The sequence below is a fragment of the Macrosteles quadrilineatus genome, unplaced genomic scaffold, assembly GCF_028750875.1.
Source record: "Macrosteles quadrilineatus isolate MER2022 unplaced genomic scaffold, UCM_ALF_1.0 Scaffold_6__1_contigs__length_79288215, whole genome shotgun sequence".
NCBI lineage: Eukaryota > Metazoa > Arthropoda > Insecta > Hemiptera > Cicadellidae > Macrosteles > Macrosteles quadrilineatus.
Genome location: NW_026542599.1, coordinates 73,850,693 through 73,867,727, shown reverse-complemented (window position 1 = coordinate 73,867,727; position 17,035 = coordinate 73,850,693). Strand labels below are relative to the sequence as shown.

At 36.4% G+C, this 17,035-nt stretch overlaps 1 protein-coding gene across 1 annotated transcript in view; it reads left to right on the top strand.

Annotated features, from left to right (window-relative positions):
• Window positions 1-15,189, top strand: part of LOC128996716 (repulsive guidance molecule A-like) — a 40,227-nt gene extending 25,038 nt beyond the window's left edge. Inside the window, exons 2-4 of the mRNA XM_054422161.1 lie at window positions 2,752-2,852; window positions 5,526-6,010; window positions 12,158-15,189. Coding sequence (XP_054278136.1) covers window positions 2,804-2,852; window positions 5,526-6,010; window positions 12,158-12,817 — 1,194 coding nt within the window. The 5' untranslated portion in view covers window positions 2,752-2,803 and the 3' untranslated portion in view covers window positions 12,818-15,189. The remainder of the gene's footprint in view (window positions 1-2,751; window positions 2,853-5,525; window positions 6,011-12,157) is intronic.
• The last annotated feature ends 1,846 nt before the right edge of the window (window positions 15,190-17,035 follow it).

Here is a 17,035-nt window from a genome sequence, read left to right as displayed (position 1 = left end):
TGGAAACCCTGATGGCAGCTGTCACGGGACAATGGTCCAGGACACGGCGAGTCCTGTGGGATAGTGGGAACACGGCCGGGGCTATTTACGATTTACATGGGGGTTTTGTACTGTTATGGGGGTTTTGTGGTGACATTCGGGGTCAGAATACATGAGTGGTTCATGTATGGGAGGTGTGTTTTCATTTTTGTTTATTTTATAGTTTATGTGTTTAAAATAGGATCATGGGGTTTGTGAACTTTTATGGGAGTTTCGAGGAGTGACTTAGGTGTTCAATATAATAGAATACCTGGTCAATGTTTTGCCTATAGTAAAATTTTACATTTTATAGCAGGTAATGTGAGTATAATATAATCATATTTCGGATGTATAAGGTTGTAAACAATCAACAAATTAATATTACTCTGTGTTAATCAAGGAAGATATCGATTGGTTGATTCAATGTACCTTTTACATAGTTACAGCTTGACAATTGGATATTTTTCACTATGGGACGTAAGCTATACATGCCACATGACCAGATTCCCTTGTGCTAATGTAAATGAGTACTTCACAAACCATTTGTCTGATCGAAATAAAAATGAACAAAAAATTCCTTTACACTACAGCATGTATGCACATGATCTAACTTACGACTTATTGATAAGAAAATTTAATAGCCAATAAAATTGAATACATACGTAAAATCGTATAAATAATTACATCAAGAGTGTAATATCGAATAGGTTTTAAATTAGTTTTAATCCGTGGTATTAAATCCAACACATCTAGTGAAGTTTTAATTTGCAATCGATTGAGACACAGTTAAGCACTACATTAGACAAATTACATAGAGTAAGCCTTGTGTGCTATCAGTGTCATATTGATCATTTGCTCTACGACACATTCAACTTGTTTTTTCTCTCACAAGCATTGAAGGCATAACACTCCCGCTATCTGTGATTGATTGAAAGGGCTTATTGTGCATATTTGACCGAGTTATGGCTGTGTTATCAACCTATTCAAATACTTTATGTAGATATTTCCACGTGTAGGATATTTCCTATGGAATGTCAATTACGAATTGTTTTTCATTTAATAATTTGTGTAGGTTTGCACATTTTGATCTTTTATCCAAGACAAATGGATATTTAAATTAATTTTGGAACGAGTGATAATCACTTTGATTGTTTAGTGTAAAATGACTTCTACTTGAGTTGAAGAAAACTAGTTTTATATCATTCACAGTGCTGTACACATTTTGGCCGGAATAATTTTGCACCTGTTCTACTGAGTGTTATGAATTTAATAAAGTACAGTCGTAATACGTAAACACTGTTTCAGAGTGGAGTAAAACTGATTTAAAACGACAACTTCGTGTATTTTGTATTGACTATCAATAGTCAATTTATTTAGCCAAGGTATAAAATTTAATTTTGACACTAGATTCTGATTGTCAAGCGAACACAATGACCAAACACTATGATAAAATATGAGGGTTCATCGGCCCATGCATTGTTGTAAAAGGAATACCTGCGAAAAACACTTCTCCGAAACACATTTTCGGAGTAATGCATTTCGGAGCAGTGACCTTTGGAGTAATCTTTTTAGGAGAAGTGACGTTTGGAGTAATCTTTTTCGGAGCAGTCACCTTCGGAGTTATGCGTTTTCGAACAATATGTCTTGCGTATCACAGATGGAGCATTGTGGTCTGTGGAGAATTTTGGACCAATTTTCATCTTGTTATTGAACGTGATATATCTTGAAATTGATGTCGAATGTTATTAACGTGGCTTTAACTCTTCACGTTAAACGTAGCTAGACATGAACGTTAAACATTTCACTTTTACAACTACTGTACACGGGGGGGGGTTAATAGTACCACGACCTCAAGCAAACCGCGTAAATCGTAAAACGCAAGGTCGCTCCAATTACCTGATGAACGCTTGACGCGTCGTGGCAATGTAAACACTGGTGTGACAATTGTGACAATCACCGCGTCCGCGACAATTTGACAGTGACGAACGACGACCGGTCCGCGATTCGAACATTCTGAAAATGGCGGACGGTGCGAGCAAAAACCGCAAACGACGGCTATAACTCGACCATTGTGCTGTCTGCAGATAGCATCTCCCGCGCGCGGCTAAATCATGGGTATCTGATCAGCTGGAGAAGCATTGCCAACTGTTGCGGGATACAATTTTATACTATAAGGGATGCTCGCTGATTGTATCACTGATTATTGTTTTGTTGTTTTCGGCGTTATGGAAATTTCATTTTGTTTGTGAATACGTTTGAAGATTTAAATACGATTTGTTGGGTTGATATTTAAACTTAGCCAGGGAAAGAAAGTGTGCGATTCACCAGAAATCTATTATATTGCATACAAAGGGTGTATTCCATGTGGCTTAGTACGATGGAAATGTTTGTGAAGCAATAAACCTCTAATCTGTTATCACTTCATGTGAACACACGGGAACCCTGGCTTAATTTGAAAACCCTGCAATCGACATACAGATCGATATACGTTTTTCATTTTACAAATCGTGATGGAAATGCAGACATAAATTTAAAAACATTTTCTTAGAATTCCCACATAAGACAACTCGAGTCTTAATTTTCATTGACGCTACATGAAAAGACTTTCGAAAGGGATTGCACTTCCCGAGATAATACTCTCAGCATTTCTAGTTTACAGTATCATTTTGTAATAGAACGTAGCTACTTAGCCATCAATTTATGAGGTTTCCTAACAATTATGGTTGTCCACAGGGACGTAGCATGGGAGCAGCAGCATGACCGGACCAAGCGGAGGAGTCCCGTGATGGCCCGGGCTTTTTGGCTCACTCTTTTCTTCGCCCTGTTCACCATCAGTAAGTACCACTTCGTATATTTAACTTAACATTCACATTTAGTTGTATAGGTCTCCACAGCAATCGTTATTGTCATGCCATAACATAAACTACCACCCATTACTTAAAAAATTGTTGCAAAAGGGAACTACTTGATTGAGTGATCAGTAATATAAATAACATTTTTCCAAGCTAAAGGATTATTATTATATTGGAAGTTTTCAAGGTGTGGTTGAATTATTGTCAGTCATAGCTTTCCCGATAGAAGGGGTTGTTTTCTTTGTTCTACCAGTATTATCCTATGCCTTCTGCGTGAAATTTCAACTGTTAAATTTCTCGAAATTTTTTAAACATTTTAATAAATACTGCAGGATTATTGGGTGGAAATTGATCTATTTACCTTCCTAATTTGAAATTATATTGACGCTACTAGTCCAAAGAAAACAAATATACTGATACGCGTTTCAATTATCTTCCTGAATATATGACGCTTTCTTGAATATATGACTTATGCATTTTGTCGACTATCATACGGGGTGTACTTCACTTTGTCATGGTGGATTTTTAGCGTCACACAAGACGGGATATTTTTCACTTCCACAACTTTATCCAACATCAACCTCAAGTGTTGGAATCTTCTCGGAAATGTGACATTCCCAACTGTCACCCAAACGATAACCTCATCACTAATGACTTCTCCTTATCAACTGCCGATTTCTCCGTATCGGCTTAATTGGCAGATCACTTTTTGTGTAGGATGCGACATCTTGTCCAACCTCATCCTCATCAATTGTCGTGCAATGATGTATGTTACGTTTTCCAATGTCATAATTCATTGGTGTTGGTTTTATTCGTAGTCCATATGATGGTTGTTATGATGGATTCGGACGGAGTCTGCAGCCGACAATAAATCAAGACTTCCTGTCTCGTCGCTCCCTCCGTTTCCTCGTCATCAGGTTATTTTGATATTCCGTTATCTCGCGTTAGACGAGACGAAATTTCGCTCCGGTCTAAAACGAAACTGTCGCGTGTTTGCGTACTCACCTACTTTAAATTGTCGAAACAAGTCAGCATTCTGTCAATAGCAGCCGTTTCTGTTGAGTCAATTTATTTTGATTTGTGAAGTGTGTTATGAAAGCATTTCATGTCCAAGAAAAATTCATACTGACATAAATTAATTCATTAATTGTTTACATAGTTTATTGCAATCTTTACCCAAGTAAACTAATATTTTTTACTGTCTGAAACTGATTTTTTTATAAATAGATCCGTGAACTTTTGCTAAAAAATCTGGCACACTTAAAACTTTAGATCCAACGCATAGGGTCAACATTTTACATCAAATTTGTATTTCAAACAAGTCTTTAAAGATTATATAGTAAACGACTCTTATTGTCGAAAAGTCTATGATACTTCACATGATTATGAACTAGTGTTTTGTGATAAAACATTCATACATACGGTACACTATAGCTTTCGATTTTGATAAACCCAATCCTCCAACCTAATCACGCCACAAAACAATCATGCATTTCTTCCTTGGAAGCAAATCACACGCTGTTAGCGACTGGTATATAAACATCGTATCCAGCCTCGCCTGACAGCAGCCAATCCTGGACGAGGCTTTATCGCCAAGGCAGCACGACGTGTGCGGATGTTTCCTTATCCTCGCCTAGCGCGGCCCACGCTGCCGAGCCCACGGCGCGCTCACAGGTGTTACGTCCCACACCCCGTACTTCCTGCCGCTCCACTGAATCACTTCTATCACCAGATCTACAGGTGTCCGCTGCCGGAAGCGCACAATTACTTGCCGCTATTAGCATTACACAGAAATGGTTGTGGGAGACAATTAGACATTTAGATGTTTTCATGCTCCCTTGACCCCTTGTTTGTCTTTTTTGCCTACTCGCATAAGTCCCCTTATCTAATTGTTCGAATAGGTTATTGCATCCATTCTTGTTGATCGATTAAGTTAATCAATGGATGAACGCCTCTTACACCTCATGAATATTCAATGCCGTTGACTGCTCACTGATTCCATTTATGGTGTATTTTATTGCTGTGAATTTCCGACTCTTCCACTAGATTACTTTTAAATTCCATCTAGTATTAATTTGATGCAAAAAACTCTATGGATCACTTCAATTTGTAGTTGAACTCACTAGTACGGTGTGGACATTCTAAATTCAGACTTCTAGTTTTGACTACTGATAAATACTCCGACTCATGACAAGCTACTACTCCAGCCAATGACGCCCAAGTCACTCTCCGTGTCGGATGGGCCCCGAGTTGATATCACTCTTGTTATCAGGCACCGGATATATTTGTTAGCCATAATCACCGCGATGGCCACCGTGGGCTGCAATTGACTCAGATTAGTGCCCGGAAGTCGAACAATTGAATTGGAAACTGTTCTGTAATAGCTGCGGAGTCCGGAGCGATGGACGTCTTTACTACGTTGATGTCGAGACGGAGAGAAATTGTTGTGTTTAATACGAAGCGTACAAAAAGAATTTAAGGCATGTTTGGGAGTAGTCTTAACTTATTTAAGGCAGTATTTTCTGGACGTTAACATGTTTGCGGCTTAATTTTGTTGCTATCTTCACTTTTAAAAGCTCATTGGTGGGTTTTTTGCTTGACCTAACCATTTGAACTCTTGTAACCAGCCTCCTCATATCCCCGTGTCTGTTCCAGGTCGGTGTGCGGCGTGCAAGCTGGACCAGTGCGTCAGGATCTACAACATGAAGATGGAAGAGGAAAACATCCCCGAGCCCGAGGCGTCGCCCGCCTACTGCAACGTGCTGGCTGCCTACGGCCATTGCGTGCACGCCACCACTCGCTCATGCCGGGGGAACTTGAAGTTCCACACTACCTTCAGCTCCCTCAACCCTCTCAAGATCCGCTACAACTGTACCAAGCACAGCGGGGGCGGCACGCACTTCCGTCCTCACAGCACTGCCGCACCGCCCCCGCCGCCGCCTCCGCAATGCAGCTTCCACGGCCGCCAGAGGTTCAGGCACTGCGGCCTGTTCGGCGACCCCCACCTCAAGACGTTTGACAACCAGTATCAGACGTGCAGGGTGAAGGGCGCGTGGCCTCTCATTGACAACGCTTACCTCGCCGTGCAAGTGACTAACGAGCAGGTTGTGGAAGGATCGCCGGCTACTGCCCCTACTAAGGTGAGATTTTTGGTCCTTCGAGCCGGATTTGAAAAACTAGTGTTGTGTAATTTTGGAAGATTTCACACTATACCCTTACACATTACTGCATTATTTATAGGTTTTTAAACATGCATTGCCATATGAACAAACTTACAGTTATATGTTGGAATCTTTAGTCCTTATCTTTAGTCCTTATTGAAGAGGATGTGTTATGTTTACATACAGTCCCCATAATAATGGGCCATTGTGAATAAACTTGGGACTGTACAAACTCTGTCCATGTTTTAGATATGTTTCTTTACCTCGATCAAATTCAGTTTTTCGTTGCTCCTCATCTGTATCGGTTCTGAATCTGTAACTTCGTAGCTCATGTATTTTGCAGCATGATCTCATTTGTCTTAAAGCTGTTCCCTTTCCATTGATTATGTCTTGACTAAACTTCAGCTATGAAGAAACTATTGACGAAGTTGAAAGGCTCCACTCTGTATCAGTTCCGCGCTAGTCTCGAAGTGGCGGAGGCTGGCAGCGTCTCTTGGCAAGACCCGCTGGCATCGTCGTCGCCGCCGGCCATTTGTCATCATCCTATGTTTTATCGCGGCCCAATAAATACTAAGTGGTTATTAAACAGTGTGGACACACCGGATAGTTATAAACAAGGATAAATCGCACCCCGACGCACGACAGTGGGAGTGGAAGTGGAAATAAACGCGACGTCTGCGAGTTCAAGACTTGGGAATTGGATGTTTTCCGACGCATGTTTGCAGTCCGTTGCCGTTCTCGAAATTGTAATGGGTCGGCTGTTAGTGTAAATGTATGCAAACATGTTTTTGATCGAAACCTAAGTAGAACACGAACTTGAAGCGTTTTAACTTATAAAAAGGAAGAACCAATCGAGACCAAAAGGACGTTCAAACGCACGATATCTTTGACGACATTCGTAAAATGCTCATCGTTGTTGTTTATCCATTATAATTTAATTTCCCGGTTATTAAATTAGCGATCAGCCGATTACACCACAAAGACTGACATACAATGTTAGTGGAGTCGGAAGTTTAATTACGAATAGATTGTTACATCCCATCATTTCCACTAAGTTCGCTCGTGATTTCCCGCCCGCTTGAGCCGCGTTACTGCGGAATTATGCAGATTCATAATCCGGTTTGAAACAATTAATTTCCTGAAGTCTATACTGTTTGTGCACTACGTTGTGTAGGCTATAAGACTAGGAGAAATTTAACGTTGCTCTTTTAGTTGTTTCTACTAGATTTCTGGCTGTTCGACAATCTTTTCATAACAATCAACAGACAGTTTTTTCGAAGCGCCCGTTATCTTAATCCAACCCAAAAGCTAGAATCTTTGTGCACCCTCTCGGATATTACCTAACCGGTAAGATCTGACTTTGCTTTTCCATTTAACTATACTAGATTTTTGGCAGCGTTGAAATGGTCAAATCAAGTAAATACATAACAATCCTCTGTACTCTCTTGAGAAAGTCAGTCAGTGTAAACTTTGGTCAAACCGTTCACGTTGACTAGAAACACAACAATTTGATTGGCTTTGAAAAAAAAAAAAAAAACAAAAAAAACTCCAAACAAGCGTCGTCGTTATCACGGTATCGTGAAGAGAGTTTTCATTTCCCCAACTTCAATTTCAATCCACCCTAAAAGTTAGAATTTCGGTTCACAAGGACCTTAAAATGTAATTCGATTGGCAAAAAGCAATTCCGGAATGCATCTTCATAATCATGGACCAAGATGGCACTTCTTCCTCAAGTCTTCATGCCATTTTTTGACCACCCCCAGTGTTGACCCTGGATGTAACACGACCTCAAGATCTCAAGATCTGTAGGTGTGTGGAGTGGAATGTCGGTTGGTTACACCAGACGCTCAACAGATCGCACCACGGTCCACTGAACTGTCCGGCGGCGAGAAATTCATGATGCAGACACCAGATAGCAGCTACCTCCGTCTCTCTCACTCCTCCGTCATTATAAATCCTCCGCGAGAATTAAACTCATCGATAGCGCGGCCGTGGTGATATCAGCAAGCCTCATCTCAGGTAATGATACAGGCACCAGCACGCCATGATGGTTCTTCGTTCTTCGGCAGCGAGGTTCATCGATTGAATGTTCTTTGTTCTCCGGTTGTTCTAGACTTGAGTTGGTGGTTCTTTGTTCTTCAGCCTTTATCGAGTTTAATGTATTAGTTGTTTGTTCTCCAGTTTTCCTAAACCTTTGGGGAATTAGGTCGGTTGTTCTTTTGTTCTTGAGTGGTTCTTAAGGATACATCGAGGTTATTCGATTGGTTGTTCTTTGCTCTCTGAAACATTAACTCTTCAGCCTTTTTATCTTTAGTTTTCCTATACCTTCACATCTTCGGCTTTTGGATGGACGTGAGATCGGTTGTTCTCTAGTTTTCCTTTGGGGGGGGTTTCGTTCTTCAGCATCGAGCCAGGTTATTCGATTAGTTATTCTTTGTTGTCCAGCTTTGCTAAAAGATGTAGGCCTACTAGTTGGTCTTATGTGATCGTTGGCTAGATCCTTCTGCCGTCTATCCCTAGCAAGTTCTTAGTCTTGATATAATACCGGTTTGTTTTTAGAACACATACATGTTTGGGTTCTTTTTTTCAGCAACTTTTTAATACTGATTTATATGTACGCGATTGTTGTAATTTTATATTTTCTACTACGTAACCTGTCTTGCTCACATTGCTTGTTACGGAACTGATGTAAATTTTCTTGAATTGCGTTTCTCGATTTTTTCATTTTCAGTTGTTTTACATTCTGATTGGATTTCCAACATTTCTCAAGTTTTTACTTCTACGAGTTAAAGTGTTGTGTTTTGGTTTTGACGCTTATCTGCGTGTTTTTTTTTAAATAATATATTTACATTCCTAGCTAATTAATCAGTTTCTTGTGTAACCATCCAAAAAACGAGTTAATTAACCAGACAATGTCCAACAGTTTTGCTATGTTTGCCGAACGATCTGCTGGTAGAAGTCGTGGGCTGGACGCCAACTAACTAATTTTGTACATCCGGACAACTCCATCTCTCTCTCGCTAAGACATAACTCGCTTTTTGTTTGTGTTTACATTTCTGATTAGCTATCGGACAAATCATTTTCCAATTTGCTCGCCAAAAACTTGAGTAGCAATTGTCTTCATTTGTGCGTTTCCTTTTCAATCAATACACTATACTATTTCCATTACGAATGTTTTAACATATTTAGGTCTTGGTTGAAAACACAAACATCTTCTACAACACACAACAAAATTCTTTGACAACATACAAGTTCTTTGAGAGCTTATATTTTTACATGATAAGTATTATCATTTTCTAGCGTAGTTTGTTAAATATTGCAATATGATGAGAAAAGAAATTGTGCATCACACCAGCAGAAAGCGTCTTTTCAACCCTCGGTCGTAAAACATGAGCTCGTGTCGAAAAGAGTCTTTTTACACCCTAGTGTTGAAATATAATATTATGAGTCGCTGTTTAGTAAGCCCTTTTAAATTTGCAAAACGTTCTACACTTTATCAGCTGACACATTTCACAGCGCATTCCAGCAACATATGGGATGAAAGTCCGAGTTGAAGAGATCAGCGGAATGAGTTTCCTGACGTCATATGTAATCTCAGTCATGATTGGCGCGTAATAGACCTGTCTGTCTGTCCGTCCGTATCTGCAGAGGCTCCGGGCGACGACGAGAAACGAGAAATACGAGGGAGAGGGAGCGGATTATAACTACACTTGGAACTTACTTCGAATCAGAGTTCTTTCCTTTGTTTATGTCTAATCCGAATATTTACAAATGCTGTAAATATCTTTGTATAAGATTATGTAAAAAAAAAAACTGGAAACTTTCTCTTGCTTGTTACGATAAAAAATCACGAACCACGTGTGTACAATATTAACTAGACTAAACATTGATACAGTACAGCGAAGTGTTGACGTTTTCATTAAAGCATCTTCTAGAGGGAGAATAAATAATGTTGAGAATCGTGATGAAAACTGGACAACTATGAAATTGATTTTACATTTTATTCTTGAACAATGCAATTCTTTTACCTTATTGAATTCAAAACAAATAACACGATTTTTATCTAAAATAAATAGATGCATTCATCATTTCGTGAAAGTTTCTTTGACTTTTCTCAACACTACAATAGTTATTGTTGGACGCGAACACAAAAATGGCGTCACCCAACTGTAACTGCGAGTCGGCGCAATTTAAATCAATGTCCAGCAGGTTGTAATTCAGTTACTGAGACCGTAACTGAACAAATTGCCTCTATCCTGTCGCGGAGGAAGTGGCGATTAAAAATAAAAGTCTAGGTGTTGAGGCGACATGTGGGTTGAGAAGGTAGAGCAGGATCGAGACACGAACGTTGCCGAAGGCGAAGACACACGAGTGTTGCCGACGATGTACGAACGCTTCCGGAGATACACGAGGTTGTACGGCAGTCGGTGGGCGCAGAAATTGTCATGCAGCCGCGCTGTCTGCTAGAATTAATTACGTAAACAAGTCCAATGTGAAGCGTCCTGTTAGACTCTTTTGTATTTTGTTTAAGATTGGATCTCTCAAAACTCGTAGTGTCACATGAAAATCATCCGTCGTTATTACTTTAACTAAAAATATGTTTTGATTGATAGTAAATACATAATTGAAATTTTCGTATGTATAATATTGAACTATTTGAATCTGCAATTAACATTACATACTTAAATACACTACATTTTAAAATAAATCATTTTAAACAAAGGCTAAATTGATTTTTTGTGCAAAGTTTTTTTTTACTGAGATCTTCTTGCTAAATAAAAAAATGTAACTGTTTTCAGTCGGAAAGATTCCTGAGTGTCCGGATAATTGTAACTTATTACATTTAAAAAATTAAGGATAAATTAAAGGTTCCTGACCAAGTTCTTGCCGTGACTAATACTTCAAAAGAAGGAATGTGAGAAGATATTTTTCTTACTGCTGATAGCCTTTTTCGAATTCAGCGTGAAAAATACTGGGCATTTTCTATGGTTTTGGCCGTTTAGGGGAACCAAACAAATTGTTAAAAACTCTTCTATCTCATCATTTCAGTAAACTATGATATTATTATTTTAATAGAAGTTAAATTGATGTCAAAAAAATAGACCGCAAATTAATATTTTTGGGATAGATTTAAATTGACCAAAGAATACTCTTGAAGCATAGTGTAGTGATAAAGTAAAAAAAAAGTTAAAATAAAGTTAAAAAAGTTTCCCGAGCAAAGCTTGGTCCCCAGGTACTTAAATTATTATGAAATATGAATTGTATATGTTTTTAGGTTTATCTTCAATCACAAAATAATGGTCACTAAAACATTACATTTCACGTTGCAGTCTCAAGTTATAAGCTTGTTACACAACTTGTTGAACTTGAAGCTGTGTATCCTAATAGAGGATTTTAAATCCTCAATAAAAAAAAAATTGAAACCTAATTTATGAATTCCACTTGAAATATTCGATCTGATTCAGCTACAAAAGCATTGTTTTACTTAATCAATCACTATTATTTATTATTATATTGCACTATTCACCAACAGATTCTCTTTTGAAACCAACTGATATTATCTCTTGAAATCTCTTGAGAGACGTCCAAGATGTGGGGTAATGGTAATGAAATAAAGTTGGCAAAGCTGCAACCCAATGCACCTGCTGATAAAAGGGTTCAAAATAGTTACACTACCAAGAATCTTCCATCTTTATGTTGCTCTTTATGAATATTGGTTGTTTAATCTTTGATGATTAAATATTCTATGCATCCAAGTAATGATTTTGATATTAATAATGGTTTTTTATCTTTGAGGTGAGGAATATTGGTCATAGGATTTTGATAATGGATGAATGTTGACAAACTGTTACATAATATTTAGGCCTACTTCATTATTTGTGCAAATAAGACCCAAAATCATTTTTGCGTTCATGTAAATAAAAATTGTATTGAACTTGATAGATAACTTAATAACACAATGTGGACAAAGAATGGATACAATTCAACACTCTCTTAAGTAACATCCTTCAAGGCAAGGGATTATTTGTTCAATATTTCTTTTAGAACATGTAAGAAAGAGTAAAAATATTATATCTTTTTTAGAATATTATTGCAAATATTATTAACATCTGTTTAATGTTTCAGGTCACAATCATCATCAAAGGCCGCAGCACCCCTTGTACTTCTGAGAAGACGTACGAGGCGGTCGCCGACGCTCCTCTCCCCACCACCTTCATAGACGGCAGCTACAGGTCTGGGCCTGACGAGAGTGTGGTGATCGCAGCCAGCAACGGCGCAAGTGAGAGGGTGGAGATATTCCTACGTTACGTCGACACAACTTTGGTCGTCCGCAGAGTTGGGAAGCATCTAGCATTCTCGGCAAAACTCCCAGAGGAGTTGGTCGAGAACTCTCTCCAGCAAGACCCAGAGTCCCTTCAACTCTGCACGCGAGGGTGTCCGGTGACGGAACGTTTAGACTTAGTGACATCTCGGGGACACCAGGTGTCGTGGGAAACAGCGTTAGAGAAGTGTCGAAGTACCGAGGACTTGAGTAACGATATCGTCAACAACTTGACGGATTACTACTTAGACTGGTGTGTGTTTGACGCGATGACAGCCGGCGTGGAATTTGACTTCACCGCGGCGGCGCATTCCGCTCAAGCAGACGTTTTGAGGTTAGATCCTTCGTCGCTGCAGAACAGGACGAGCCTGCTGCTGAGTCAGGCTCCACCCTCGGCAGCAAGCCTGCAGAGGGTATCAGCTGTGCTGTTACTGCTGATGATACTTCTCAGGCAGTTCTTGTAAAGTACTAAGGTAGTGAAACTTGCCACAAGTAACATTGTCACTTCATATAATGGAGAAACTAATTTGCTGTATTCAATAGCGTTTTAAATCCTGCAATAACTTACTAATTATGTTTCAGCATAGAAAATTATTTTGAAAACTGATTACTAAAGATTAAATTTTGTTATTTCGTTGCACTTAAAAAAACATTTTATTTCACAAGGTGGTACGAAAAGAGTGGAATTAATAGTAATAATAATCTACTAATTTTTTTCTACCACGTTACAAAGTCTTAAACAATAGTGTAGATCACTTGTCAGGTTTATTAGTACAAAGCGAGACTCAAGTCTCAGCCTAGATTAAAACTACTTACATGTAATTTAGGACTTAGTTTAGAAGGGGAACCCGTGACATTGTTGTTAAATGTGATAATTGTGAATGTCTGTACATAGACTCTGTATCATAATTCTGTAGAGTAACCAAAGTATTTAATATAACAATCCCACTGGTTCTTGTATTATAATTTTAAGTTTCACTACTAAATTGTTTATTAACTTGTTTTTTACCCAGTCTTCCTCTAAGTTTACAATGTTTCTTTTGTTACTAATATTTTGTTATTCTCGAGCACTCGCTGCTCTGAGATTTGAAACTTTGGTGTGTAGCTTTAATTTTTATGTACATTTGTTTTTAATTTTGTAAGTCAACCCGTGTACAAATGTTAATACGAGTATGGATGTATTTATGTGAATAGAGAAAATCGAGGTCGACTGGAACTTCCAGAGTATTCTATTGTAGATTTTAGTGAAATTTTAAATTTCTGCGTATTTGTTTCTGGAAGTACCTAGATACCTGTGTATATAGTATTTATAATTTATGAGATGCTTTATATGATTTTCAAAGCCTTTGAAAAACGTAAGCCTGTGATCTAAAAACTGCTTGTACGTGCCTAGTCTACACGTAAATCTAAACTGTCTCTGATCTGGTTTGATATTTCAACCTTGAAAAAAAGACCAATCTTAAAAAAACTTTGATATTGTAAAATCATATTTGACTTTAATATCCTGTAATTTCCAAATTGCACTTGAGAGCTTGATAAGGTTGTCCTTTGAATTGCCAATTGAAAAAAACTCAACAATACACCTGTACTATCTTAAAATAAATTTTAATTTTGAAATCTTTAAAATTCTTAATATAATGGATAGAAAAATATCCCTCACTTCTCTAACAAAACTGAAACTACACAGCACTTTCATTTTTCTTTTTTTTAATCTATAATGCACAAAATGTAATTTAGTGTAACAAACAAAGTTTTAGAAATACCTAAGCCAGGTTGTTTTGCATTGATGTGAAAAAATACTTTTTAAATGCTTGCCTTACGGTTACGTTAATTAGTAATTGATCATGAAAAACACTTAAAATACTCATCTATCCACTTAGATTTTTCTGCTCATTCCAAATAATTAAGCTTTACAAATATTTAAAGGACAACCATTTAATTTATTGCCTATGCCTTATATTTTTGTGCCTGCTAAAGTTGCTATTTTCATATTCTTACATTGCCCATCCAGTATTGTAGATACGACAGTATTCACTTGTTACAAACACTAGTAAGATACGAAAGTTATACTATACTTCACTTGGATGCATCATGTTAAAAATTAATTTCATAAATATAGAGATTTAACTGAATTTGTATGTAACCGTGTGTAATTAAGAAAGTAAGATGTCTAGTCTATATCTATAATCCTAATTAACAGTTTTGGAGTAAAAAAAAAATATTTTCAGTAAAAATTTCAAATTTAGTTTTGCGATAAAATTTATTTTGGAAATTGATTTTATAGCCCACTTTTACTATTTTAAAAACTGAAAAAACATTAATGGATTTCTCCTTGACATAATCTAATGTATAAATTAATAAGATTTTTCAAAGTAAACAATGTTTATACTTTCATTATTTTTAATCATATATACATATAAGCCCTGTTCTGGGAAATCGAGTCTTTCAGACAATACAAACTAAAGATTGTGGTTACATTATTGTATTTGTTGTCAATATTATTTCTTAGTAATTTAACTGGGACTAACATCTTACTTCTTCCATTTTAAGTAGAACCAATTTAGACTGCTCTACTAATAATTGTTAGAATAACCTAGTCAAGGTTAAATTATTGTTATACACACATTTCATAACATTATTGATTTGCCGAACTTCAAAATGTAAAATGAGTTGATAAATTTATCTTTTGGAAACTTTGACTGTCATCAATTTCTTGTTTTTGTGATGTATTGAGTGATTGTTCAGTATTGATTAAGTGATTTTATTGATTATCTTTTTATGACACATTTGAGCCAATCTAGAGACTGACCTTATATAATAAAATAGTTATAATGATCATACGTTTTATTATTTACCTAATTTTTTGCTAAAGAAAGCTTTGTGTGAGCTTAAAAGTTCACTTTGTTACCAATTATGGAGATACATATGGGTGTATTTTACCCTAATAACAATGAAGGATAAGTAGAATGAATGGACTAAGAATCAGCTGAGATCAGCTGACTAAGATCAGCTGTTTATTTAGCCAGATCAACATATTATTGTAATGCTAATGATTGAGGACAGATGGATTAAACTCTCAAAAAATACTTATATCAAGATGAAACTGGTGATTTTCTGGTTGTGAGGTGCTATTATACTTTCAGCTACTAAGTTATTATTAAATAGTCAATAAATATCAAAAATCGTTCAAAAAGATTGTTTTAACTCAAAGGAGCATTAAATAGAAAGCTGGGGTGTCATTAATAATGCTAAGGGGTCTAGGTGATATCATGCTAGTTTGTGTATCTAATTTGTGGTTATAGTTTTTTTTTTTTTTATTTAACTTAACACGAACAAGCAACAAAACAAGATGGATAAAATTCTACCACTAACAAATACAATTTATGAATTGATAATATATCTAGAATTCACCTGAAAACTACTTTTAAATTAAAGTAATAATTAGCGGTTATCCTTTTTAAGCACTATTTGTATGGCCGTTGTCTTAATGTCTGTGGTAAAAACTATAAAGTCAATGTAGCTAATCAGAAACTTTATTTCATTAAGTCTAATCTCCATTTTTATGAAGCCAAAGATCCTGTTAGAATTATTATTATGGTTGATTTAATAAAATAATTTAACTATGAAATTTGTCGTGGAGAAGGAAGTTTGAAACCACGCAAAACTTGAGAAGTAATCAATTTTCATAAAAAACTAGAATAATAAAAAAACCAAATATTCAATATAGATTCATAACTTCATAGCAGAAAATATGAGTTTCACATAGAACAAATATTGAGATTTTGAGATACAGATGATGAATCTATCTTTGGAGGTTTAGAAAATTATTTTTCTGCAGACAGAGGCAACAAGTGTAATGAAGATCAAAATCATTATTCTATAAATGAACAAAAACTTTCTTGGCTGAGAAGAGAAGGAAATTGCCATTACCTTTAAAGTAACCAAAACATTCATCAAAATTGTATAGTATCATTGAATATATCAGAAATTGTATGTTATACATTTAACAGTATAACAGTAGACCTATTAGAAATTTGGTATATATTTCAAAGCAATCAAAACCCTGAGTCCCAAGGATAGTAATTATAATGTATTATTATCAGTCAGTCAAGGTTTGGTTTTGCAAAAAGAGACATTTACTTTTCAATACTGAAATTTTCCTGATTGATTTGTTTTTACCGATTATTTAAAAGCTAAAAATTTCTCAAACAATACAAATTTTCCATTTAGATTAAAATATAACCTAAATATTATCTAAATTATTTTCATTTAAACCTATTTTTCCCCTCCCCCATATTAACCCTTCCCGGAAGGAATATAGGGAATCATTTTGTGCATAGCAGACGGCATATACCCGCCGATTATTACGACATCTATTGTTATAGTTGATTGTATATACCACAACATTAATTTTCGTAAAACGGTCTTTTATTCAATTATATCTTTAACCGATGTACTAGGAATGTTTTTCTAGAAAAATAAAAAATTTATTTTATTTTGTACTAAATTTCTGCATAGGTAAAATATTTACAACATTCTATAAACTTCAGATGTAAAAAAGGGATATATATATATATATATTAATTTTTCTGTATGTATACATATTTTATATCATCTGGGAAGGGTTAACAGCTGTTAAAAATGTGTGAGCTCAAAGTGCATCAGTTGATTTAAAGCGGAAA